The sequence below is a fragment of the Micrasema longulum genome, unplaced genomic scaffold (assembly GCF_059751315.1).
Source record: "Micrasema longulum isolate JH-2025_06_02 unplaced genomic scaffold, ASM5975131v1 h1tg000178l, whole genome shotgun sequence".
In the NCBI taxonomy this organism is placed as follows: Eukaryota; Metazoa; Arthropoda; class Insecta; order Trichoptera; family Brachycentridae; genus Micrasema; species Micrasema longulum.
Window position 1 is genome coordinate 872,427 of NW_028277383.1, and position 27,442 is coordinate 899,868.

The 27,442-nt window shown below is 30.3% G+C and overlaps 2 protein-coding genes and 1 long non-coding RNA gene across 3 annotated transcripts in view; 1 reads left to right on the forward strand and 2 right to left on the reverse strand.

Moving 5' to 3' along the window:
* Positions 1-2,817, reverse strand: part of wrd (Protein phosphatase regulatory B subunit well-rounded) — a 140,176-nt gene extending 137,359 nt beyond the window's left edge. The window contains exons 1-2 of the mRNA XM_088242964.1: positions 2,707-2,817; positions 2,388-2,438 (exon numbers count right to left, since the gene is read on the reverse strand). Of these exons, the coding sequence (XP_088099090.1) occupies positions 2,388-2,438; positions 2,707-2,718 (63 nt within the window). The 5' untranslated portion in view covers positions 2,719-2,817. The remainder of the gene's footprint in view (positions 1-2,387; positions 2,439-2,706) is intronic.
* A 508-nt stretch (positions 2,818-3,325) lies between these two features.
* On the forward strand, positions 3,326-18,666 carry PolE2 (DNA polymerase epsilon subunit 2). The gene is made up of 11 exons (XM_088242975.1): positions 3,326-3,544; positions 3,651-3,798; positions 5,767-5,945; positions 9,044-9,192; positions 10,376-10,457; positions 12,276-12,395; positions 12,856-12,997; positions 13,481-13,716; positions 15,906-16,092; positions 16,725-16,901; positions 17,464-18,666. The coding sequence occupies exons 1-11, from the start codon at positions 3,477-3,479 to the stop codon at positions 17,548-17,550; spliced, it is 1,575 nt and encodes a 524-aa protein (XP_088099101.1). The 5' UTR covers positions 3,326-3,476; the 3' UTR covers positions 17,551-18,666.
* A 78-nt stretch (positions 18,667-18,744) lies between these two features.
* On the reverse strand, positions 18,745-26,527 carry LOC148283929 (uncharacterized). Its single transcript, XR_015825470.1, has 3 exons — positions 21,438-26,527; positions 20,806-20,859; positions 18,745-20,502 (listed from the first exon to the last, which is right to left on the reverse strand). It is a non-coding gene; the product is annotated as an uncharacterized LOC148283929 (long non-coding RNA).
* Positions 26,528-27,442: the final 915 nt, after the last annotated feature.

The window sequence follows — 27,442 nt, forward strand, 5'->3', positions numbered from 1 at the left end:
GTAAGTTTTATGGTACATATACCGGTCCAAGGAATATAATTAAACCCGAAACCTAAGCCATGACAGGCAGACTAATCTCTCATTTTCCACTAACCTAACCTAACCTAACCTAACCTAACCTAACCTAAGCCATGACAGGCAGACTAATCTCTCATTTTCCACTATCAGGATTTTTACCAGAGATAATAAAAAATATAGGCAGAATAATTAATCTTACACAGTGTTTAAAGTGGCCACTTGAACCAGCACTTTTGTATGTTTACTTTATGATATTGTTGACCATGGCCTATTTTAAAATAATCAACTGATTTGTCTCCACAAATAGCTTCATTTACTAGGATTTAAACCAAAGACAGTAAAATATTATAATAATAATACCAAGATACATAATAACGATTCAAATTTTATTTTATAACAATTAATGTAGAATAGAAATTCTTTCTTAATTGGGAATGAGGAAGTTTAGTGCTACAAGAAATTGGATATAAAACATGTTTTCTTAAACAAGGTAAACAAGGTAAACAAGGTTACAGGAGGAGTAATTACAAAACATTAAAAAATCATAGCGATGCTAAAACGATACATAAAATGTATTATTTTTAATTTCTTCCTTCAGAAGAACTTCCATCATCAGGGTTGATGTATGATGATTTTAAAAAAATAATGTATCTTAAACACATCTTCTTTCTTCTTCTTCTTCAGCCTTATTTTCTCCACTGCTAGATAAAGGCCTCTTCCAAACGTCTCCATGCCTTCCTATCACCCGATTTCATCATCGATGTTTTATCGGCTAACGAGGCAATTTCATTGACCCATCTTTTCTGTGGCCTTCCAACACTTCTTTTGTTTGCCCATGGTCTCCATTTTATTATTCTCGATGTCCACCAGCCATAATTTTGCCTCGCCAAGTGTCCTGCCCACTGCCATTTTAATTTTGCTACACGATCCATGATATCCACGACTCCGGTTCGGTGCCTTATTTCTTCATTTCTTATTCTGTCTCTTAGACATACATCGAGCATCTGTTTTTCCATGGATCGATGCGTGCATTTTAGTTTCTGGCTACTTTTCTGTGTTATAGACATGGTTTCTAGTCTGCATGTCGTCACCAGTAATATACACGATTCATAGACTTGTCCTTTTGAACATACACGGGCTTATTTATTTTCAAAAATATGTTTTAGTTTGCCGAAAGCAGCCCAATTCAGCCCTATTCTTCTTGGCAACTCCAATGCCTGGTTATCTTTACCAAGTTTGACTTCGTGTCCAAGATGTATTAATCAACCACTTCGATTTTATTATTGATAATGAAAATGTCTCTCCTTGTTGGACTCATCTTTGTTTTATGAATATTCATTTCCAAACCAATCCTTTTTGAAGCCTCATGAAGTTCCATAATCATTTCGCCTAGTTCATTCATGTCTTTACTAATGACTACTATGTCATCTGCGAATCTGAGGTGACTCAAGTACATGCCATCAGTCTTTACACCCTTATTCTCCCAATTTAGGGTTTTAAATACATCCTCCAAGGCTAGTGTAAAGAGCTTTGGCGTTATTTTTATTTATTTAACTTTTTGTACATAATGTTATTTGTACATTGGCGGGCTTATTGCCAAATGGCAATTTCTTCCAACCAGCCATTATTGTGTCCCCTCGTCTGACACCTTTATCTATTTTGATTTTATCAGTTTTTTTTTCTTAAACGCATACTCAGTACAATTGCTTACAATTTAAAAAACTTAGTGAAGAATGCATGTACTACTTATGAGAGATTTGCTGTAGTATAATAAATATTGGTATAAATTGTTCTAATTTTTTTAGCTAGCCAGGACATAGAAGTTATTATGTATATTTAATATCTATACTATAAATATAGATAAAAATAAATAAATACTTAATAAAATATTTGCATAAATAATTCTACTAAAAAATAAGGTAAAATATTTATAAATAAGAAGAAATATCATTGTTATAGTACAACACATAATAATTCAAAGCATTTAAAACAGAAAAAAAGAGTTAATACAGTTTCGAGAGTGTAATTTCGAATGGTAAAAACACACTTTTATTTTCAGAAAATAAATATTGAGATGCAATGAAGCACGGTATTTATATTTTTTGAAAAAACAACACGAATTCTCAGAGATCTATTTGGCTTCAAGTAGTAAAATAATATTGTCATAAACGAACCATTTAATAAAATGGTGTTACATATTAACACCTGTCAAAATAATTGTGTGCGAAACACATCCGTATCGAGAGACTTGATAAAAAAAAGCGTAAATTAGCATATGAAAATACAGTTACAAGTTGGCTACATACATGAATAATGTAGGGTACTAATGACACATAAAGAGTATCGCAAAACAAAATGTATTAACTCACCTCAGGCTCATTCTCAGCTTTGTTTTTGTCCGGTTTACTTTTCATGGTTTCCTATAAACAAACCAAAAAAATATGAAAATCACTTCGTACATCGCAATCGTTTAATACATCTGACATGTTTATATTAGTCGTTTAACGGCGAAAGATGTTTAGCAGATCTCCACACTGACATGGCAACGAATGACTTATGTTACACCCCTGCATGAACGCCGACAATCGGGTGCGAAAAATCGCACCAGAGTATTAAAACTCTGTTATAAAATATTTGTAATGACTTATTATACGTTCACACTATTCATTAAGCGTAATTAAATCTCACCTTCTTAGGCATAATTCCAAAATTCCTAAAGCAAAAATTAGGGTTAAACAACACACCTGACTTTTTAATACAGATTTACAACACTGATTGTTGATTGGTGGAAAAAGTCACGTGACTTTTTAAGAATTGTGACGTTTAAAAATCAAGTAATCCGTTTTACCAACCAAACTTTTGACCTTGAACTCTGAAATCCCAAATAAGTACTTTTATATTGAATTTATTTGCACAAAATTCTAATAAGAGGATGAACGAAAAAATAAAAATATGTTATCCGTGCATCTATTGATTTTCAAACATGTGGTTCGCATAGAATTTTAATGTTTTTAAACTGTTACATTTTTTTGTTCGTTTTGTGAAAAAAATACTGTGCGTTGAAAATGTATGGGGCTTCATTTTTAAATAATTTATTATATTATGGTTTCATTTGATGAGAAAACATGAGGATATTTAGCACTGACAAGGTGTGTTTTTAGAAGAGTCTTGTAAAAATAAAAAGAGTTACTAATTATTGTGCATTTCTTTTACCCCGTTAAACTAACGACGTTATTATTCATGTGAAGATTATGCATACAATTGTTTTGTACACTCCTTATATTGGCGGGAATCGACAGAAATAAAATAGTGCAGAATATAATTTTGACGTCTTAGGTCCTCGTTTCTCGTCTTAAGTTATTTTATGGTTTTTAAATTGTTCATAATGAGTAACATTTTTAAATTGTAGCTGGCTGTCTTGTTTTAGATTTAATAATCCGTGAATCAAATAAGCAATCATGGATATTCCAAAAGTTAGACAAGAAATCACAATGTCATTTAAATTAAATGGATTTACCGTTCGTAGGTATGTTATATTTTTTTAACAAACTAATGCATTTTATACGCCAGTGAAACAAATCATTGAAAATAACTGTTTTTACAAGTTCTAATGTGCATAATTTTATTTGTAGGGAATCCAGTATGTTTTTATCAGAGCACTTGGCAAGTTGTACACAGGAGGAAAGAAATAAATGGATTGATAAGATTATAAATCATATTCAAAATCAAGGATTACTGCAGCCCGTTATTGAAAAATCTCACGTTGAATTAGCTTTTAAGGTAAGTTCTCCTTAAAACCATTGATTAATTTCATTTTTAAGCTTAAAAAATTACGACACGTACATCCATAAATATAACTTATAATAATAGTAACTTTATGTTGAATTAGCTTTCAAGGCATAGAATTAGACTATTCTTAATTCTATGTTTCAAGGTATACTTTCCTTAAGACCACAGTATATAAATTTTTAAGCTTGAAAAATTACAACAATATCAAAATGTTATTGTGGTAAATTTTATATTAAGAACATCCATAAACTTAAGTTTTAATAATAGTTACTTTCAAATCTCATTTTGAATTAGCTTTTAAGGTAAACTTTCCTTAAAACCATAGTATATAATTTTTTAAGCTTAAAAAATTACAACATTATCAAAATGTTATTGTGGTAACTTTTATATTAAGAACATCCGTAAATATAAGTTTTAATAATAATAACTTTAAAATCTCATTTCAAATTAGCTTTTAAGGTAAACTTTCCTTAAAACCACAGTATATATTTGTTTAGGCTTTCAAAATTACAACATTATCAAAATGTTATTGTGGTAACTTTTATATTAAGAACATCCGTAAATATAAGTTTTAATAATAATAACTTTAAAATCTCATTTTAAATTAGCTTTTAAGGTAAACTTTCCTTAAAACCACAGTATATATTTGTTTAGGCTTTCAAAATTACAACATTATCAAAATGTTATTGTGGTAACTTTTATATTAAGAACATCCGTAAATATAAGTTTTAATAATAATAACTTTAAAATCTCATTTTAAATTAGCTTTTAAGGTAAACTTTCCTTAAAACCACAGTATATATTTGTTTAGGCTTTCAAAATTACAACATTATCAAAATGTTATTGTGGTAAATTTTATATTAAGAACATCCATAAATATAAGTTTGAATAACAGTAACTTAAAAATCTCATTTTGAATCAGCTTTTAAGGTAAAATTTCCTTAAAACCACAGTGTACAATTTTTTAAACTTGCAAAATTACAACATAATCAAAATGTTATTGTGGTAAATTTTATATTAAGAACTTCCATAAATATAAGTTTTAATAATAGTAACTTTAAAATCTATTTTGAATTGGCTTTTAAGGTAAACTTTCCTTGAAACCACAGTATATATTTTTTTCTTGAAAAATTACAACAATAACAAAATGTTATTGTGGTCAATTTTATATTAAGAACATCCATAAATATAAGTTTTAATAATAGTAACTTTAAAATCATTTCGAATTAGGTTTTAAGGTAAACTCTCCTTAAAACCAAAGTATATAAATTTTTAAGCTTAAAAAATCACAACCATAACTAAATGTTATTGTGGTAAATTTCATATTAAGAACATCCATAAATATAACTTTTAATAATACAGTGTAGAAAAAAAAAACATTTACCTGTCTTTGGCTGGTGACCACATTACAGACTGTAACATTCACCATTCTGCCTATCTTCCATTTGTTGGCTTTTGTAAAGTAAAAGAGCTGAAACATTTATTGATGTGAGTTTTATCTGGCTGAATTATTTCATTTACTAAACGATTCGTGAAAATACTTTTTAAAAATATGCTTATTTTTATGTCAGTTAGTTGAATCAGCAATATTTTGAGTATGTCCAAATATTTGCAGATAAGGCTGGATTTCATTCCTTAGGGAGCTGCTATTAAGTTAAAAATTTAAAGCTTAATAGTAGCATCCTTGGGAGTGAAATCCAGTCTTGTCTACAAACATTTGGACATACTCAAAATACTGTGAAGCATTCTTTAAAATGCAATATTTCATTGTTCTGTACTGGCACCTAAAGCGTAAGACTAATCTCCTTACCTTCATGTAACTAATGACTGAAATGCACTGTATTTGATTTACTGATTCAGTGCCCTATGTATCACTGGGTGCGGAGAGTGGAATGCATTTCCAATGCATTTCCAATGGCATTTCCATTTTGTGTTTAATTTGTCTTTTTATAATTCAAGGAATGCAGTACTTCTGGTCGAGATGAAACAGAGTCCATTTTCAATGTGATCAATGTGTTTGATATACCAAAGTTTAAATATATTGAGGAAAGAAAGAAATTTTCCAAAGATGAAGAGAATTCTTTAAAAATTAATCTCTATCCCGATCCAAAATGGAAAGCCCAGCATTTAATAGAAAGGTTTTAATTATTTTGTTTTAAATATTATCCTCCTTCTGTGTTTATTTATTAATGCCCAAATGGCTTTTACATCAGTGACTGACAGAAACATAATTTTCAGCTGAAACCGAATTTTACTTCTGTTCTAGTTTTGGCTGAAACCAAAACTTATTCAAATAAGTTAGAATTCACTTCAAAACGCCCAAAATGAGGAAGTTCAGTGGTTTATTTTTGTTTTTTTATTTTTTAAAAGACGCCAAATAAACTTTTTTTTCAATTTTTATGTATCGTATTATCAGCGCTACGATTTTTTAAAGTTTTGCATTTCTGAAATAAATCCGCGTGTGACGTCAGAGGTTCGTTTACGCTTATTCTCATACAATTCATCCATAGCTCTCATATGATAGGTTGATTCATATGAACCAGTGACGTCATTCGAAGTAGTCAGTTTTGATTAAAATGTTTTTTTATTATTTTTTCGTACATTCTCAGGAAACTTTGCAGTACAATTTAATGCTCCAATTTTTACCGCGCGCAAGAAAACATTTATTGTATCCAATTTCCCATAGGGCTGAAGTTCCTCATTAGACATTTTTTATTTTTAAACCTTACGAGTTCATTAAAATAAATGTTGAATAAAATACACAATAAAATAAAAGGCATAAATTTAATGAGTAAATTTGTTGTTTTTTAGCGCTTTTTTGTTCGTTGTTATTTATATATATAACTTATATGTAACAGTTCTTGAATGTACGCTATAGGAACTTTAACTTATAAACTATAAAGGAATTACAAAAATATAAATATGAAAGATATAAGAACTACTACTATTAGTCAACAAAACTCAAAATCAGTTGAGAATTTATTTTTTGTGTTGAAAAATGCCAATACAATAACTAATTTCTTTAATGGACAGCAATCCAATATCTCTAATCGTAGACACATTTGACCAAATCAGGAACATCGATAAGATTCTTTACAATTTTATATAAAAACACTAGATAAGAAATCATTCTTCTATTCTAATGAGAATGAGGAACTTCAGCTTTACGGAAAATTGGATACAAAAAATGTTTTCTTGCGCGCGGTAAAAATTAGAGCATTAAATTGTAAAGCCAAGTTTCTGGAAAATGTACAAAAAAAAACATATTTTAATAAAAACGCCCTACTTTGAACAACGTCACTGGTTCATATGAACCAACCAATGATACGAGAGCTGTAAAGGATATCCAGTTTGCTTACCGTAAACAAACCAATTGGAAGAACTGACATAGAAGATTCTCTGACGTCACTTTATGACGTCAGTTATTTCAGAAACTTAAAAAAATCATAGCGCTGATAATCTAATATACAGTCGAACTTGGTTATTACGAGGAAGACGGGACCAACTGAATTTGCTCGTTATAAGCATTACTCGTTATACCAGAGAAAGGTTTTTTAAATCCAATCGCCATTGCATATTGTCACTATTGAAAATTGTAATAAATGCTTACAAACATACCAGTTTCTAAATTTCAAATTTGGATAAATAAACATTCGTATTTTTTCACAACGTTGACAATGTGATAACGATTGAGAAATCTTTTTTCATACTTCAACATATTTGGCGCTACGTTCTATTTGTATAAACAATTGCCACTTTTTCGAAAATTAAAACACTTCCGCTTGTTAGTAGTCATGTTTACAATTCAAGGGTTAAGTTTTAACTTTCAACTTATCTGACATCACCCACTTGTAATGTTTATTATGCATTGACCATAGAACATTTAAAAAAAACATTGTAAAAACCCCGGAAACAAGGATGTCATTCATAAACTACAAAAAAAGTTGTAAATTGTAATGAATTTCCAAGCCTGTGCTTACTAAGTTGACAAAATATTTACACTCAATTTCTACCATATGTGTGATACTTCGTCAATGCTGTCGGCGAAAACACCAAATAGGTACCTACTCAGACACTTACATAGTATCATAAACCTATCCGATGCCCAGGAGCATTGGTATTAAGGTAGTCCCCGATTTGCATTTTATTATTGGGGTTCTTATTTTGAAATGATGTTTTTACTGTTGACAATATTTTTGTTCGATATGTCCGAGAAGAAGCTCATTATAAAAGTGAATAAATGTATGTAGAAAACCAACTTGGAAGTGTATTCAAACTGGCTCCTAACCAATGAGCAATATTTTTTTTTAGTTATGTTTTACGCATACATTTTCTTAAAATAAGTCTTGGTTTTTTTTAAAGTAAAAAGTTCAAGGACCTTTTTTGCCTGCCCCTTTTCCGTGTCCAGGCAGATAAAAAATACAGTTCTTTGTGAAATAGAACCAGAACCCTTGACGAGCGTTTTCGACTCGACGAATACTCTCACGTAAAAATCCCGAATAAGGAAGTCGAGTGGAGGAGGTCCGCCTCGTGTGTAGTGATTGACGCGTTCGCCTACCATTCTTGAGGTCCTAGGTTTGATTCCTGGCAGGGTGGACGTAAAATATTGATTTTAACGGTTGTTTAAACTGCAATATTCCATTATTCCTGGACTGGCACCTGAAGCTTTCGACCAGTCATCTTACCTTCAGTAACAGTTGATTGAAATACGCTGCATTTAGTTTAACAATGCAGTGGCCTATGCACCACTGGGCGCGGAAAGGGGAGTGATGATGATGATTTTATAAATGGTATCTAATCACCGAATACATCCCATATATCCCATATATGCATCAAATGTTTGTATTGTGTTTTTATGTATGAAAATATGGTTTATAATATGTTGCATATTTTTTATTACATTATAATGCAGTGTATCTCAAAACTTCGAATTTATTTTTTACTTTTTTATTTCTCTTACTACTAAGCATCTCTGCCAATATGTGATTTAGATTCATATTTGAACCCCCCAAGATTACTGATACAATTTGACAATTTAAAAAAATATATGAATTTTTTTGCTATCAAACTATAAAGTTTATTGTTCCTTCTGAAAATCTGCTTTTTTTTATTCATTCAAAATTTTACTAATTACACTAGCTTAAAATAGTTTTATTTTGGATACCTTACCAAATCTTAATATGGAATTCTACCAATTATCTGCATACACAATAAATATGGATTTCCAACTTTTCAGATACACTTTGATATGGCAAAGGACCGTAAGGAATAAACTTTTTGCCCCGGAAACATTACCGGGAATTAAACAAGATAAAGTATTCAACCTTAGAATGGTGGAATCTTTACTGAGCTCATCCAGTCGCATCAATGAAGTTATCGTTCTAGGTACCGTCTTGTTTTGTTACTTTTACAGATAAATAATCCTCTGAAATGATAAATTTTATTTAGAACAGCCTTTTAAAAACAATTTATTGTAAAATAATAACTTTAACGTCTTTTATTTCTCATTTTAACATAGTTCTTTATCTAGTAAACTTCAAAATAAAATGGTTCTTACCTTTTGTACGGTAAGTATGCTGTAGCCTATTATTATAATTTCAATTTATTTAAGTTTGTCTTTTTACCAGTAAAAGCAGTCGTCACTGGTCTGGCTGTTAACAAAATTTGCCGTGGATATTTTATGTTAATTTTTAACTATGAGGAGTTTCTGACTATGACGGTAGGCTGAAAAGTAAAGCTCGCATGCTTGTAGAACACAAACAAAAACAAATAACAAGATTGGGCAAAAAATATGATTCTTAAGTTTCAAAATCATATGTTTATTTTTCATTAAGCCTAACACATTTCTCCCAACGCCAACGTTTAATAGGTTTTTTCATTGAAGCCGACACGTTCTTTGGACATTCCAATATGGTTTGTGCCATACGCTTTTGAGAGATTCGCCGGTCATTTTAAATCAAATCGTCGACGAGTTTGCGATGTTTATCATCTGTGGAAGTGATCCGACGGCTGCTCCGTGTTTCATCAACAATTATGGCTTTTCCAGGTTCGCAACCACAAAATTTTACTACCCATTGATTTAAAGTAAACCTATCTCCAGCATCATCACTATAAACAGCCTTTAAATGACGATAATCTCAGTAGGAGTCACTTTTTCAGCAGTTAAAAAACAGAACACATCTTCATACTTCCGCTTCAGTTTTCAGCCTACCCTCGTATGTATTTCATTCTCTTCCCTAAATTATAAGTCAACCGGCAATCGCCTCCAATCAACTCCTCTGTTCAAGATTTATTAGTTATTTTAATGTTTTTTTTTAATCTTAGTTTATTTTACATAAGATTAACTCTGCATATTTTTCAATTGAGTGATCGTACAAAAAAAATGACTGTACGTACTATTAAATTGCTAAATTTTATCCATTATCAACTTTCACATTGACTTCACAAAACCTTTATTCATATATTTTTTTTACTTACCATATTGTAACTGTAAAATGAATCTTTGGAAAATTCCAATAACTAAATAAATTACCTTGTAATATTACAACCAATTTATCTATTCTTTTAGGATTACTTACTCAATTAACTGAAGGCGTTTACTATCTGGAGGATCCCACAGGATCTGTTTCATTGGATCTTTCTTCCACTAGGTTGGTTTATAAAGTATACATTAAGTTGAATTTCCTCGATTCTTTAAGAATATTGGCACAACATTTTGACTGCGTACACGTGTACACCTAAACCCTGTAGACAATAATGGGTTCGACCCTCTAGAGAAGGACTTCACAACTGAGCGGGTGTAGAGGGATTGTAAGGGGGGTGATATTTTGTGAAAGAAAAACCAGCACCCATATAATAATAATAATAATAATCATGGTTTATTAACAAAAATAACAATTACTTTATCTACTACATATACAGTTAGGTAATAGATTTCTCTGGATCATGTCTAGTCTGCCTAACTAGGTACAACCTGTTTTAGGGCAGACATTTTTATGCAAAATAAACAATAATATTACTACCTACTAGTTAATTAACTATTCAGTTATACAATATTAATTTATACCATTTATTATCTAAGAATGTTTTTGAGTAAATTTTCCGATTTTTCTCTACCTAAATCCAGTAACCATTTTTTTACAAATTTATTTAATTGAATTCGGGTCATGGTTTTGCAACTTTTGGGTAACCTATTGAATATTTTGGGGCCCAGAAACCTGAAATTTCTTTGCCCGAATTCAGAGTTTGTGGTAGACCCCATGACCCATCCTCTAGTTTGACTTCTGGTAGTGTGGGAGTGTTCCTTTTGGGATTTGATAGAATAATTTGCTTTCACAAACATTATTATTCTAAAAATATGTAATTGATTTATATCTTATATACCTTGTATTATTCATGTTCATTTTCTTTAATCCAAAAATTATGACACTTGCGTTACGAATACCTATTCTGTTTTCGTCGACGTACTTGCGTGTGATAAAATTTTTGGATTTGGTGCTTATGAAAACTAGGAAATGATCATGTCTTCGATAGCGACTTAACAGTAGCCTTGGCAAAAACCAAACCTAGAATTAACCAGCTGGTCAAAAAAAGGTAGCATATTAATCTCTTATATATTATTTACTTGCTTTTACCTGCGGCTTCGCTCGCGTGTATTAGGGAGAAATAAGTTATATAATTAATGAATTTTGCCGTTTAGCAATAAGAATTTTTCCGATGGAATGATATATTTTTTTGGAATAGAAAATAGCTTGTATCGATTGCTGATCCTCCCGCTATTGCTATGAAAAAGAATACCACAGTCCGTTAGTCTATGGCAACATAGCATCGTTATTCTGTTCACAAATCCAAAATGCTACTACGGAAAGCAAACCAAACTAACCATAGATAAAGCATGTCAATTATAGAAATTTAAAGAATTAATTTAAAATCATTGTTGCTGTATTTAATTATTTTTTCATTGTTATTTTTTCATTTCGGGATAAAAAATAAGTAGCCTATTTAACTTCTCGTCTTTCCGGCTATCTCTATGCAAAAAAATCGCATCAATCGGTCGCTCCGTTGCGACGTGAAGGAAACACAAACAGACAAACACGCTTTTGCATTTATGATTGTGAATTCAGTGCAGTTATTTGGTAAAATTCCATTGTATATTATTGGTAAGGTATCCAAAAAAAATATCCGATTCAATTCTGCTAATATTTTATATCTTAAACAAAAGTAGAACTGTATCCAATAATATTTTTTATTTTGGATACCTTGCTAATAATCTAATATGTATATTTATAATCAGAAAATGGAAAGATGAAATATGAGCGTATAAAATTTCTAATTAAGGGAGGTGCAATGTAAAAAAGGCTGAGAAACTACGCTCTAAAGAGTTTATCAAGACCTTCAAATATCAGTATGACTCTCATTTACTGGTTTAAGTGACCACGAAATATTTATTAACAAATGTCTTTTTTCAGGTTCCACTCTGGCCTATTTACAGAGAATTGTTTTGTACTGGCCGAAGGCTATTACGAAGATAAAGTTCTCTATGTCATGGGGCTGGTGATGCCTCCTGCTGAACCCAGATCCACCACTCAGTATGTTCAGAAAATTATCCTTATAATACCCTCAACTAGTATGTATTTAAATTTTGTATTGCCAGACATATTTTCTATGGGGTACACCTGTAGGTCAGCCAGTTTAAGGTCTAAAAGAAAAGTATATGGTGTCCCAAAAGTATACATTTTTTTTTCTGTGTCTGGGCAGATTAAGAATACAATTCTGTGTGTGAAATAGAACCATAATTCTAAACCAGCACTTTCAACATGGTGGCTACTCCCAGGTTAAAAATCATGTGAAAGGAAATCGAGTTGAGATAAAGCCTTTTAAATTAAATGAATTCACCATATCAAATTGAAATATACTGCATTTGGTTTACCAATGGATGATGGCTTTTTTTTAGAATAAAATGAAAATACCACCAGTGAAAAAGAACTTTTGCAAATTGATTACCTTCATTTTTCTGTATCATTTTATAAAACAATTTCTCTTTTCTAGAATCTACTATGGGAACAACAATACATTTGGAGGGCTATCCAAAGTGCTACTGAAGAACTCTGAAAACCTTAAACAGATAGAGAGAGAAAACGAAGACGCTATGATTGTTTTCCTGTCAGATGTTTGGCTCGATGATTTGAAGGTATGTTACAGTTGCATAGATTATGATAATTTAAAGTCATAGTCCGGAAGGTGTCCTACTTAGGTCATGTACTTAGAGTTGAAAAATACGAGTTGTTGCATCTGATCATAAAAGAGTAAAATAGAGTGTCAACCCGGTGTGGGCCGAAGGCAGATATACCGGCTTCGCAATATTCACAAATACACGGGAATAGATAAAGTGGAGGAAGTATTCTGTACTGTCCAGAACAGAGATGCATACTCCAGGATTATAGTCAACGTTGGAGCGACCTAATAAGGCCGGAAGTAGATATGTAGTAGCTTTAGCTTATAGGTCGTTGCCTAGTAAGTGAAAAAATTAAACCTGATTAATCTCTAGGGGTTTTAACACTTTTACTTCGAACTTACTTTTCGAAGAAGAGGTAGAATATAAGATTTCTGCTAATTTGTGAATTACACAATATATTATTTGAGGTTTCTTATTCATAAATTTAAAATATTGCAGGTTATGTCTAAACTGAGGTCACTATTCTCCGGCTACAATGACTTCCCTCCCGTAGCCATGGTCCTGTGCGGAGAGTTCCTCTCGCAGCCTTATGGGCACGAACAGGCTGACCGCCTCCGCACAGCCTTCCGGAGCCTGGCCGAGCTCCTCGGCCATTTCCCTCATCTCCTGGCTTCCTGCAAAGTGGTGCTGGTGCCCTCAGCTGCCGATCCTGGTGCCCCTAATATACTGCCTAGGTGAGGCTACTGTTTTAGTGACCATTTAAACACTGGACATTTGAAAAAAAAATGGTAGAAATGCTGTAAATAATATTGATTTATTTACAGTACTATATTTAATTTACAATTGTTGAGATCCAACTTCATGAGAATAATAATACTTACACAGTATTAGCCCAAACGTGATATTATTTACTTAAAATATTTTTCTAAAAAAATATTTGCGTTATGCAGATGTGCCAGAGTTCACCCTACCTACGCACACAGCCGAGCCTTTTCCCCTATCGCATGCCCAGTTTATGAGTGTGTTGGTTACGTTGGTGAGATCTGGCGGCAGAAGAGTAAAAATGATGCATTGAGTAGTAATCGTGCAAGCAACAATGTTGATTTTTACAATACAATTTACCTAATTAAGCTTTTTGTTCCTTGTCATTCCTTTTCCCACAAATATCCACTTCCTTTTGACTAGAAAAAATTCTTTTATGACAAAATATTTTTTTATAACATTTGGAAAGTGTCATGTCCTATGGTTAAACGAAACGTTGTTTGCCTACACAAATTAAAGTTGTACAAATCTTTGTATTTATGAAAACGATTTATATAAAATCAGTTTTAAAAAAAATTCTAACCGCAAACCAGTTTTTGTAGACGCAGTCGTTTTAAAAATCTGTTATTTCAATTTATAAAATAATTTAAATTTTAAACTTTCGGATGTGTGCGTATAATCGGTATTCGCGAAACAAAATGTTACATAAAAAATGAGAGAATGAATGCTTTTTACTCCATTTTAACACCGTTAGTTGAAAAGAGATATTATTATTACTGTAACGTTTCGGAAACAACTGATAAATTTTGACAACCTAGTAAAAAGGGTGTATTCAATACGTATGTTCGGTGTAATTACTACACTAATCATTGTACAGATTTTTTCCCTTAGCATCCATTATTTGTCCAAAACTTGACCTTGAACGAGATATCTGCATTTGAGAGGTATAAAACGGCAACTCCAAATATTATGAAATTGGGTAACTGGCCCAGTAAATGAACGAATAAGCGCAGAGTCAAATAAAAAAAAACATTACTCGGCACACAATTGTGTATAACAATCATAGTACTACCAAGAAATTGAATGAATTAAGAAATATCAAACTATACCAATAAATATTTTTAAATTTATAAAATTAAATGAAAACCCCATATGTCTCAGTGATTGAACAGTTAAATCCAATAGATGAACATTACAAAATCCAATGAATGAAGTATAAAATCTGTTAAAATTTTTATTTAATACCTATTCTTGTTTATCTATTATAAGAATAAATTTAATTTGACTCAGTTAATAAAAAAGATATATTTAGGTAAATCTAAAGTTAATTCCGCCGTGGAGAGATCTTTCACAAAAAATAATTCTCCTTGTCTATTCGACGTTAAGGGTTTTAGAACCTTAATTATGTCTTTACTGATCATTCCACTTTTGTCCTTCTCGTCAGGGTAATAAAAGCAATAACAACCTCCATTTACAAATATGAACAATCATAGTGTAGCTTCCTCATAAATAAGCAGATAAGGACAGCGTGATTGGAGAGAGAAAGAATGTGTCAGTCACATACATCCTAGCGGTCCGCTGTTGTATGTTTGTATGCGAGAAAATAAGATGAGCTGTTTTTTATTTTGTATACGGTTTTTAAAAATGTACATTTATTATTTTGTTATGATAATTGTTACCATCAATACAGTATAAAGTTCCCGCAAACCGAGTATTGTAGTATTTCCTGTGAAAATAAAGCTAAAATTTAAAATTATTTATCAAAATTTATCTATGAATACTGAGTTTTGTATTTTTGTTCACCTTTACTAAGGTATAAAATTTTGATACCCTGCGCCTCCTTTTTTTAAAAAATAATCAAGACTAAGGGCTTTTTATTTATTTTGAGAGTCTAAAATTATTTTTATTATCACTAAAATTTCAATTGAAAAAAACGTCATTTTGCGTGAGGCACGATGTTTCGCTACAGAAGATTATGCATTTTAAAATTCTTTTGGAATTCGGTATGAAAAATAATACCACTAATTAGTTTGACATGAAAATTAATTAAGTGTACTCGTTATCTATCTCACTGGGTAAAATTATCTGTTGAAGATGGCTAGCAAATCTAATAGTGACATCAGTTTAGACAATAATATGTATAATTAAATTATCACTACAGGCCGCCCCTTCCCCATTATGTGACAGAGGAGATAACTTCCCGATTGGGATCGAACATAGTACTGGCCAGCAACCCGTGTCGCATCCAATACTGCTCCCAAGAACTGCTGGTCCTCCGCCACGACCTCGTCACCAAGATGTGTCGGAACTCTGTCCACTTCCCGGAGTCTGGAGACATTCCCGATCACGTAAGTCAATATCAAATTAAGATACTGTATTTTGAGTAAGTATTGTCACACAAAAATTGGACTCATTATAAATCATACAAATCACTTTTATATATTTTTAGACAGATTGTGCTTAGGATTTGAAAATTAAGGGTAACAAGTCTCGCCTCCCAGGGCAAACGCTATCTTCATCGGTATATATCGAGACAGTATAAAGTAAAATTATATTTATGTAAAAAAAAATTAAGTATCTTGGTCGGTAATCTGCAATTGAACATGTTTAGAAAAAAAATTGTATACATACTTAATTTTTCATGCAGAAAACTTAATTTTACTTCGTAGATAAAATTGAAGAAAAATGTTAACTTCCCATTGTAATACGGGCCGTGGTTTGATTCCTGGAATCCTTCCTTTGCAATAATTCATATACATTCTGCAATATTTCATTGTCTCTGGACTGGCGCCCGAATAAGACTAATCAACTAAGTTTCCATGTAATAAAAATGATCTAGATATGCTGCGATTTGAGTGCCAATGCAGAGCCCTATGCACCACTGGATGCAGATAGGGATATGATGATGAATAATTGGATGATTTTGTTTTTCTTGCTAAAGAAAATGTAGGCGTATGTGTTCAATGATTACATTTCACAGCTAACCAAGACACTCCTAAGCCAGTGCACACTGACACCTCTCCCGTTGGGTATACAGCCCGTGTTCTGGCAACACGCGGATGCCCTCAGCCTGTACCCAATGCCCGATGTTGTGGTAATAGCCGATCACTTCCAGCCCTTCACAAGATTGCATCAGAACTGCCACTTTGTCAATCCGGTGAGTTCAATTTTCTCTTTGGTCAACTGCATCCCTGACATAGCCAAGTATACCTTTGCAACTGGTGGAAGTTTTATTAAAAATTTAGATTGTTTACTCTACTAAAGCTTCTGATTTATTCTCACTAGCTATGAACAAATATTTGTTAAAAGGCAAACTCACACTCATATTAATTTATTTATTTATTTAATACTTCACACGAATACATTTTATAATCAAATTAACAATGTATTCCTTATTGGGAAAACTGGGTGATATATATAATTTTTTTTTACACAGTGAATTGTTTTAGACTTTTTATAAAAAAAATGATATTTTAAATACGAACGTATTGTTACAAATCTCAACTTAGTGTAGGTAGCTTGGATTATAGAAGTTATAGAGTGACCATAGTTTCCGGGTTGATAGCGTTTCATGCGGTTGCAAAAGGTTATATATGGCAATTTTTTACGCTTTTTATTTCTCAATAATTTGTGCAATAGGTGAAGAAAATAAATACTTCATATTTGTTTAACAATATGTATATAATTTTTAATTAGCTATTATTGTTATTATTTTCCAGGGCTCATTTCCTAGAACAGAATATTCCTTCAAGGTGTATATGCCAGCAACTAGAACATTTGAGGACTCGCAGATTCCAGAGGATTGATTTTTGTATTACCTTTGTTTAATTTTCTGTAATTTAGGACATTTTAAATACTCCACTGTTAATATGTGTTTTAAATAACAATTTATTGTTATTTAACAAGTTTTAAATTAAAGCTAATTCAAATTCTTAATTGTTTATGTCACGCTGAGAATTTTGACTTATTTAAAGTGAATAAATTTGTATAATAACTTGGTAGTATTGGACAACCATAAGCTACCCTTTTATGATCGTATGCTGAGTCTAGAAATTACTCAAAACCACAGAGCGTACCAATTTTATATAAATTCAAATAGCACTAGGTGCAAAGCATGCCAGGTGCATTGTCAGGCACCTCGGGCATGTAACTATCAGCGCGCCGTGCGCGGTGTCAGCAGTGAACAAATTAACTATAAACATTCGATTTTTTTTAAATCAAACTTTTAAAAGTGCCGTTTTGTTGAATCATTAAAAGTTTAATGTCATTGTTGAAACATAAAAATAGACAATATAAAATATCAATTTCATTTACAGTTTTCATCAACTTGTCCAGTTGATATAATTTAATAATTGAGTGGCGTAAACAAAGTGAATATTTCATTTGTTTTAATTGTTTTTTTAATTTTTTATTGCATTGTTAGAATCAAGGTAAGATCATAATATTTACTTTTTTCATTTAACAATTTTTGTTAAATGCCCATTTTCACAATGCAATAAACGCGCTTATTTATTGCTGTATATTGTTAAATTAATAAGGTCAAACTAGGGGTAGGGAGAATAAACTAGTTAGATATCTCCTCCCCCCAAATCTTATTCTTAAAAACTGATAAAAATGAAATGGAATGATGCGATTTCCATACCAACCCGATAAAACTGTGTTTTTTGAACAGTGAATCTTGTAAATTATTAAAATTATGAATGAAAATGTTGAATACAAGAGTTTTTTATCATAATTCCCTTTCCGCACCCAGTGGTGTATAGGGCACTGCATTGGTACACCAATCGCAGATTTTTTAAGATTAGGAGTTTTTGTAAGATTTTTAAAAATGTGTTAAATGAAGACCATCTTATTTTTAAAAATCCATTGTTCATGATGATATCAAATAAGATTTAGGGTATCCAGATAAAAATAAAATAAAATACGGGCGATTTACATGAGTTTGGGGGGATGAGTCGATAAAATACCCCAAGTATTTTTTATTTAAAGATGAAAAAATATTAAACTTAAAAAACTTTATTATCGTAAATTCACTTTATATATTCACATTTTTTTTAGGTCTTATAGATCTTATGTATCTATGATTTTCATTTAATTACTTTTTCACACTTAACCCAACAATATCTTGTTAGTCTAATTATATACGTATTTACAAATATTCATGCATATTAAATCACATTTGGTTACACCATATGACATGATAATATTTATCTAATTTAATGTTTGAATAATTAAGTATGTACATAGTTTATTGACGATGAAAAGTAATTGTATTACAATCATTAGTTAAATATTAAAACTATAAATAATTTCAGTTCATGTTTCCCTGGCACAATCATTACTGTTTCTATAAGTTCGTATACTGATAATGGACTGATTTACACTTAATATTTCATCAAATTAATGAATTATATAAGTTACATTTAAAGAAAACAAAAATGATTATTTCATAAATAACATTTTTTTACAAGAAATACATTGTGCTTAGAATAGTAAAAAGCTATCTAACTATACATAATATGTATTAATAGTTATATTCAACTTTGATGAATTGACCAAATCTTTAAAACTGCTCTTCAAAAACAACTATTTTCTACTATCTATTTAAAGTAGTATTGTGTTCAGTCATTACTGTACATTTCAAATAACATAAAAAATAGTAATTCTGCCAATCGACAGTTATCATTAGGATATTCATTTTACATAAAGCATAATGATTAATAAAATAAGACATAGATCAACCATAATATTATATAACAATTGAAGATAAAGGAACCTGATTGAGAATACATTTGCTATGTGAAAACATACACAGTATATCTATGAGGTAAAAACTAGGTGGTAATGTTCACCCGGTCGCATTTATTTAATTTTGGTATTTGCTAATAGTTTTATAATCCCCCTTTTTCCAAAAAAATATGGAAAAAGAAAATAGCTAACCATTTAGTGTAATGTAATATCAACTTAAAAAGGAAGTAAATTTTGAACTTCAAACTTGACGTCCTTATTTATGTGATGACAATAATTGTTTTATACCAACTGAAAATTGTAAAACATTACATATTTGGTTTGACTGATAGGAATATTGATGTTAAAATTTTAATTTTAAACATCAACATAATTGTTTATACATCACTCCTATGATGACTGTATGTTTTATAATAAGATACATATTTATATAAAAAGTTACGAGCTTACAATAATCATCTAATTTATAAATCACTTAGGCCGGGTTGTTTGATTACTACTAATAGTTCAAAATCAATACATAGTTGTTTTGAAAGTGTTTTTTTGTTTTCATTAAAAAAAATCTGTTTTTAAAATTGTTACTTTTACTTTCGATTTTTCTCAAAAAAGGAAAAAGAAACCATTTTTAATGATCAAACGAAGCCTGCCTTAGATTCACGTGTAATAGCAAGTCAGTTTTGTATTTAGCTTTATTTTCAAATAATGTATCTATTTACAGATTGCTTAGAATTTTTTATAATTTAAAATAGACAGAGTTAAAATATGGATGTTTGCGAATTTCTAGAGCTTGTCCAGATAGAGAGAGGCCAGCACAGTAGAATAGCGCGCGCAAGGTAAGGAATCGCTATATATTTATACACAGAGCAGAGCTTAGATTCACAGTTCTTGAGGTGTTAGGATTTCCTATTTGTAGTTGTAACTAAGAACTGTTTCACTTCGCTATCTTCATACTCTGTTGAAATACATTCGATTCCCACTTCCTAGCTCACGCAATTCTGGGTGAATTTGATCTATTAACAGAAAAACACATTGATTACAAAAAGCAATAATATTTACATTTATTTTTAAAAAAAATATAAATGATCTAAAGATTCTTAAGAAAGGGAAGTAGCCGAAAATCATATTTTTAAAATATACTTTTTAAATATTTAACATGGATTATATTATATTTAACCAGTTAAGCTTTATTGTTTTGATTCATATATATTTGAATATTCATCAAATACTTATAAACTAGACTTTCTGTGCGATAACATTTAGGATGTAAAACTTTATTGAAATATTTTAATAACTAAAGAATGTCAGTCACTTACTCGGGTATCTTCTCCGGTGTTCCATAAACTCGTTGGAATCATAATACCATAAACCTGCAAACATTAAATAAACCAATATGTTAAATATAGTCATAAGTGCTAAATAAAAGTTTGAAAAGTCGAAAAAGAATCTTACAAATAGGTGTTGGAAAGAATGATTAGAAGAAATGTAAAAAATATTATTTTGCAGGAGTTATTTCCATATTCTAGACGTGTATAAAACTGTATTTTTGAGAAAAGCGTAGTTGGCAAATAATAATAAAAATTTATTATTACTAAAACTGAATATTGTTATATTGGACAGTTCTAGTTCTAATAGTTCTCAATCTTAAGATAGTAAAAATGACTAGTAGGAATTTTAATAATTAATACTATTTATTACAGAAATAAATAAAAAGAAGCACTTATATTTAATCTTCTATGGATTTTTTTATGCAACTTGATGGATGTATTTTAATTTTCCTCAATATCTATAAAAGTTTAATGTATTGGTTATTCACTGGTTATTTTTACGGAACTAGCAATAAACATTTTCCCTTAGTATTTTTATATACAGCAGTAAAATAATTGATTTTCCAAAAGAATAATCTAAAAATCAATGGAATTGGATTAAAATAAAATAATCAAATTACCTAGTGCTAAAGGCTGGTTGGACCTCATGAGGATTCCTTCGATATGACCAGAAAAATAATACCCTATCAAATATAGGTTTTATATCTGCTACCTGTTCTTGCCATCCATCAGGAAATATTTTGAAATAAAAAATAGTTATTAATAAAGATATATTTTTAACAATGAGAATAAGTCTCAAAAGCCCTTAAGTCTAAAAATACCACAACTATTAGTCCTTTTTGTCTTCTGTCATTTTCCGTTAATCTATTATCAGATTTACTGCAGTTTCGCATGAATATTTATTTATGAACCCTGATTGTTCATTTATAAGATATTCTTATTTTCTATAACTTTATTCCTTTACCAACATTTCGAAAATTTGTTAATATTTGGGAAGACAATTTATAGGTCTAAAGTCGTCAAAATCTTTGGTATCGGTTAAATTACAGATATGTTCCATTTTTCTGGAAAATGGAAATTACAGATATTTTCCATTTTTCTGGAAAAAATCGCGTTCTCAAAGAGTTGTTAATGATTTCTATTAATGTTTCAACTACTGCAGTATCCATTAAACCCAGAATCGATTTCACAGTATTTAATCATCGCACAATGGTTTCCATCTCAATTTTCACAAGAGTTTTTCTTAAAAAAATGTTATTTTATCTTGCCAATGAATTGATTAAAATTTTGTGTACTTTCCGTATTTTCAATTCCATATATTTTTTATTTATCCAACATTCATTGAGGATTACTTTATTTAAATGTATGTTTCGTTAAACTTTGAATATAAATGAGTAATTGCTTCAAAATCTTTGTTGATACTAAGTATATTTTTTATGAGAATATTAAAAGTTATTGTTAAATGATGATATTTCACAGGACAGAGATGTTACTATTGTATCAATTCTAGTTGGTTATAAAATATATACTAATAATGTGTATTTTTAGGTAATTTTGTTTTAATCATCGCTGTTTTATATAACTTATCATGGTTTTAAACATCGTGACTCTCATGTTTGTACTAAAGATATGCATTTTTTTGCGGGACACCTGCTATTTCTAGGAAATTTTCTATTGCTCACACTTATGTATCTGTCGGACGAATTTCTATATTCTTGATAACTTGTTTCTGTTCGTCTTCAATTTTTAGTCCCTTTATTTCAGTCAGTGGCCATTTGATTATTTTCAATGAGAGTTTTATCCAATCTTCTAATGATTTCATCATACATACTGTGAACTAATAAATTCATTACTCTTCATTGTCTCCGACATTTGTTGATTTTGATTTTAATTTTTGATATAGAAATATTTGCTCAACTTTTTCAGCTTGCTATTGTATTAGACATATTTGTCAGGACTGCACAAATTTGAATCAGTTTTTTGTGATAAACACAAAATAAATTTTAGTTAACATTTGTCTGTTAGAAAAAAAAAATCACTTTTGTTATTTTGCACTTAGTTTAACAAAAAAAACTGCACAATTAAATTCTATTAATTTAAAGTATAGGCTAAATTGCAGATATTTTAAGTTTGACATAATTGTAGCTATAGGCAATTCGTTGTAATAGGCAGTTGCAATTTTACAATTATTTGCTTTTTCGCAAAGAGTCTTTGATTGTTTCGTAAGACCACTTCAGTTTTTGTAGTTCTAAGCAGGATTAATGTTTCTTGTATCTTTTTTATTTATGTATAATTTCTCTCTTTTAATACAATCAGACACAAATACATATTTTGTGATCCAATATTTTTGGTATATCTGCTACGTTTGTGACCAGATCAAAATAATTACTACTACCGAATCCATGTTTATATTTAAATCTCTGGAAATATTCAATAATCCTTTGCATTTGTTTGAAATTTTCTCACACCAACTATCGAAAAATTCTAGGAAAGTTGTACAACTTTGATTGGAGGATAAAAGACACTGAATTTCTTTTATGAATCCTTTTCTAATTAGCATTGCCAGCATCCAACTTTTTAAACTGAGAATTATATATTTTTGCACTATGTATTTTTTCTTCTTGTTATTATAAGGCACATGGGCAAAGCCTAGAAAGCAACAATGAGTGCATGAATTTGTAAATACGTGTAATTTTAAATATATTATTTACATATTGCTTTTCAATAAAATAGTAGTACCATCTTCCGTATATCTGCTGAAAGAATTTCTGATGAAAATGCGATTTTATCAATAGCAATTTCTTCTGTGGTCACAGAAGAAATTGCGTAATATATGTGCGTAATTAGAGGATTATAATCATACAGAAAAATTTCCGTATCTTCATAGTGGGATAGCAGATGTTAAATTTTTCCTTCGATATAAAAATCTTTTTTTCTTTCAAAATTCACCTTTCTTTTATTTACCAGACACTGTTTATCAGTTGTAACATGATTTGTAAGTTGGTGTATTTGTGCATGAAAATACAATTCAAACATAAACTGGGTTGTGGTCCCGTGACTAATGTTGCAGTCTCGTGAATTAAATTTTCAAACCCTAATCTACCACAACTCGATTCCTATTTTCAAATAGAAAATGGCCCCCAAAATCGAAATAGTTGGGTAAATCATAAAAGCTATTTTTTCTTAATTAATAAACCATAATTTTTGAGAATTTCTTTTAGCAAAACAAAAGATCTGATATCTGCATTATCACCTCTTATACACTATTGAGTAAACTGATAAATGGTTTAAAAATTTGAAAAAAAAGTTTTAATGATAAAATCAAAAATAACAAGATTAAGATAGTTGTAGTATGTTTATTGACGTGGAATGGATTTACCTGAGTAGGCCACCGTTGGAGGTTTCCCAGTCCTGATTCAGGTAATAGATAGCAGTTATAAGGCGACCATCTTTGCTAGGGTTTTTTACGTGCTTCACATAATGGCTGCCAGAGCCCGGGTAGCACGCCACCATTGCCTAAAAAAATAACTTCAAGATTTAAAAAAAACATTGATTCATCTTATTTTATTTTATTTGGAAAATCAAGAGTTCTACATATTTATAGACATTAAGAAATATTGCATAGGCTTAAAACTTTTTTTTTATTGCCCACAATGTTTTAAGTATGGTCAAATATTTCGAGACAGGATTTTACACCCAAGGGAGTTATCGAGATTTTACGAAGAACATTTACAAAACATTTTTGAGAATAAAATATGAAAGTCCCGTCATTTAGTGCTTATGACTTGTCATTGGCGGATTTAAGTGATCTTCAAAATGTTCTCTATTGTAATATTACTATACATACATAAATATTATAATGGAGACAGATAAGCGGTGTTGCAGTTGCTTATAGGGCTAATTGCAAAACCGGCGTCGCGGGTTTATTTAAGAAAAAAAAAAAGAAGAATTTTTCTCAGTTGATCTGGTTTTTGTGGTGTACTTGTCATTTCTTTTTTCTCACCTGGTGACAAGCATCATCAAACTGCCACATAAAACCTCTAAATATTTTTTAAAAATGCTCCGTGTTCTTTATTTTATTTATCAGAATTTTATATACAATGAAATATAACGCGTTTCTCTAATTTTCGACATTTGAAAATAAATCACACGAAATTAAAAATTAGAATAAAATAACTCGACACGTCACATCTGTACACAAATAACTAAACCAGTTTATAGCAATGTGGTTTTTTCCATTGCTGGTGGTAAATATATCACTATAAGTATGTCTTTTTTTCATAATTCTAGTTTGCTCATAGAAATACATTTAAATTAAAGACTAATTGCAACTATAATTATCTGCAACCTATTTAGTTAATGGGAAAGTTTTATTTAACATGAACTTTTTCTTAGAATTTGGTCGGCACCTCAACCAAGCCAATCACTATTGAGTGCAAAATTAGCAGGGTTAATTATGCGAACTATATTCGAAAGTAACTTCGAACATATTTTATTATTTGGAATAATTGTATGTTCACAGAAATGTACCTATCCATAAAATCGTTGCCAACTTTTTTGTAACAATGTTTGAGTATGTCCAAATGCTTGCAGACTGGCTGGATTTCCTCCCTAGGGAGTCATTAATATTGAAATTTATTGCAACAGAGAGAGAAAACATTATTGAGAAGGTATCACATGATAAAGGTTTCAGCTCTTTCACTTCACCAACACATGGAAGAGTTGAGGAAATGTGGATGTTTAAACATGGGCAAAATGGTGAATGTTACACAGAGTGTTAAGTGGCCACTTAAACCAGCCAATGACAGGTCATAATGCCTAGTCTTCCATATTCCCTTCTTAATAATGTTTTCCCCCTCTGTTGCAATAAATTTCAACTTTATTGTATTTATATGAATTTGTACTTGAATTAATTTTGTATTAATTTTCTTACTGTGGGGGTGTTTGTAAAAGTGAAATGAAATAAAAATTTCGGTTGTTAATTTTTAGTGCATTTGATTACTTATTGATTTTGCTATTTGCAAAATGGCCAAACTGTTTTTTGTGCCAAACCACGTAAACAAATGCATCAGAATGTACATTTGATGGAATAATAATTTATTATAATGTGTGCCGGATCCAGGGCCTTGCATATAAACTTGGTATAAAGTTACGCCTAGGCATAGTGGAAAAATAAGGATGGGAAAACAATCCTTATTCTTCCACTCTATGCCTAGGCGCAACTTTATATCGGGTTTATAAGTAAGGCCCTTAATTAACTGGTTTATTTTACTTCCTAACTCTCCTTTTTTAACAATTTACTATATATTTGTATTTTTATGCTCGTTTTTAAAATAATGTTTATTTTATAAACTGTATGAATAATATGTCACTGTACATGTGTGTTTTTTGTTTTGGTATTTACTAATGACATTCTTTTAAAAAATATTTAAAACTCTATAAAAGTGTGTTTTGTTCTCGGATCCCTGACTTTATTTTCCATTTTTTTTATTCATGTTTTTTCCCAATTACTTGAAATATGTATGCTTTATTAAGTTAGTTCATAATATCTTAAGAACTAATATAAACTTTAATTAACATTACAATTTAATATCAAAATTTCTGAAGAACATATATTTTGAAATTAATTTTAAATAATTCAATCCTTTCTATTTCTTTATTATTTTTCAATGTGTGTGTTCTGTACCTCGATCACTGACTTATTTTTAACAACTGTAAAATGCTTTTTTCTTTAATTTGATTTTTTCAAATAATTTTAAAAAACATTACCTATTAATTTGAATAAATGTGATTTATATACTTTCGATTATTATTTTTTTATAACCCATAATCATTATACTAAATTTATAAATTAATATGATTTTCGTAATTATTTGGGGTGGCAATGATTGGGTTAGTGTTTTGAGTACAGTTTAGCTTAATAAGTTGTAAAAATAGTATTTAATTTGTATATTTGATTATTTCGAAAGTCATAGAGATGTTCATAGAATATCTATCGTGTTGTCTACGCACGGTAAAAATCTAAAATACCGTATTTAAATAAAACTTTCCAGAAGTCGGCCGGTTCTTCCGTTACTGATAATTACTTTGAATTAGAAATTACTGGGTTTTTCTGATATAATTTTAGACATTTTTTAAAATCCGAAATACTACGTTACTTTTTTATGCTAGATCAAGTAAACGAGTGAATACAAATGTGTATATCGAAGTTTTACTGACAGAATGCATAAAGTCATTAAAACAAGTTGCGGGATAATCGCATTTAAAGCTTTTTTATTCTTTTAACGCATTATTTCTTCCACAATTTATGAAATATTTTTTTAAAGCCTTACAAGAGTAATTGTTATTCTAGGCATAGCATAAAATTTGAAATCAACATATTATTATGGATAACTTATATAGCGCCATTTTCGTAACAAAATACCTCAAGGGCGCTTTACATAGTGATTCTTTTAAATTTGTAATTTAATTAAAATAATTTATTTTGTTGTCACATGCTACGGATTTATTCAAATGATTTAGAGAACAAGTGGGTTTTAAGTTTTTTCCGAAACATCGCTTCACTTTCACAGCCTCGCACCTCTGCTGGGAGAGCATTCCATGCCATAGGGCCTGCGACCGCAAA

Excerpts from the sequence above, each read along its gene's own strand:
- PolE2 (XM_088242975.1), top strand. The coding sequence starts at position 3,477 with ATGGATATTCCAAAAGTTAGACAAGAAATCACAATGTCATTTAAATTA. Across the intron at positions 3,545-3,650 it reads AATGGATTTACCGTTCGTAG|GGAATCCAGTATGTTTTTAT; the intron begins GTATGTTATATT and ends TTTTATTTGTAG. Across the intron at positions 16,093-16,724 it reads CTGGAGACATTCCCGATCAC|CTAACCAAGACACTCCTAAG; the intron begins GTAAGTCAATAT and ends TACATTTCACAG.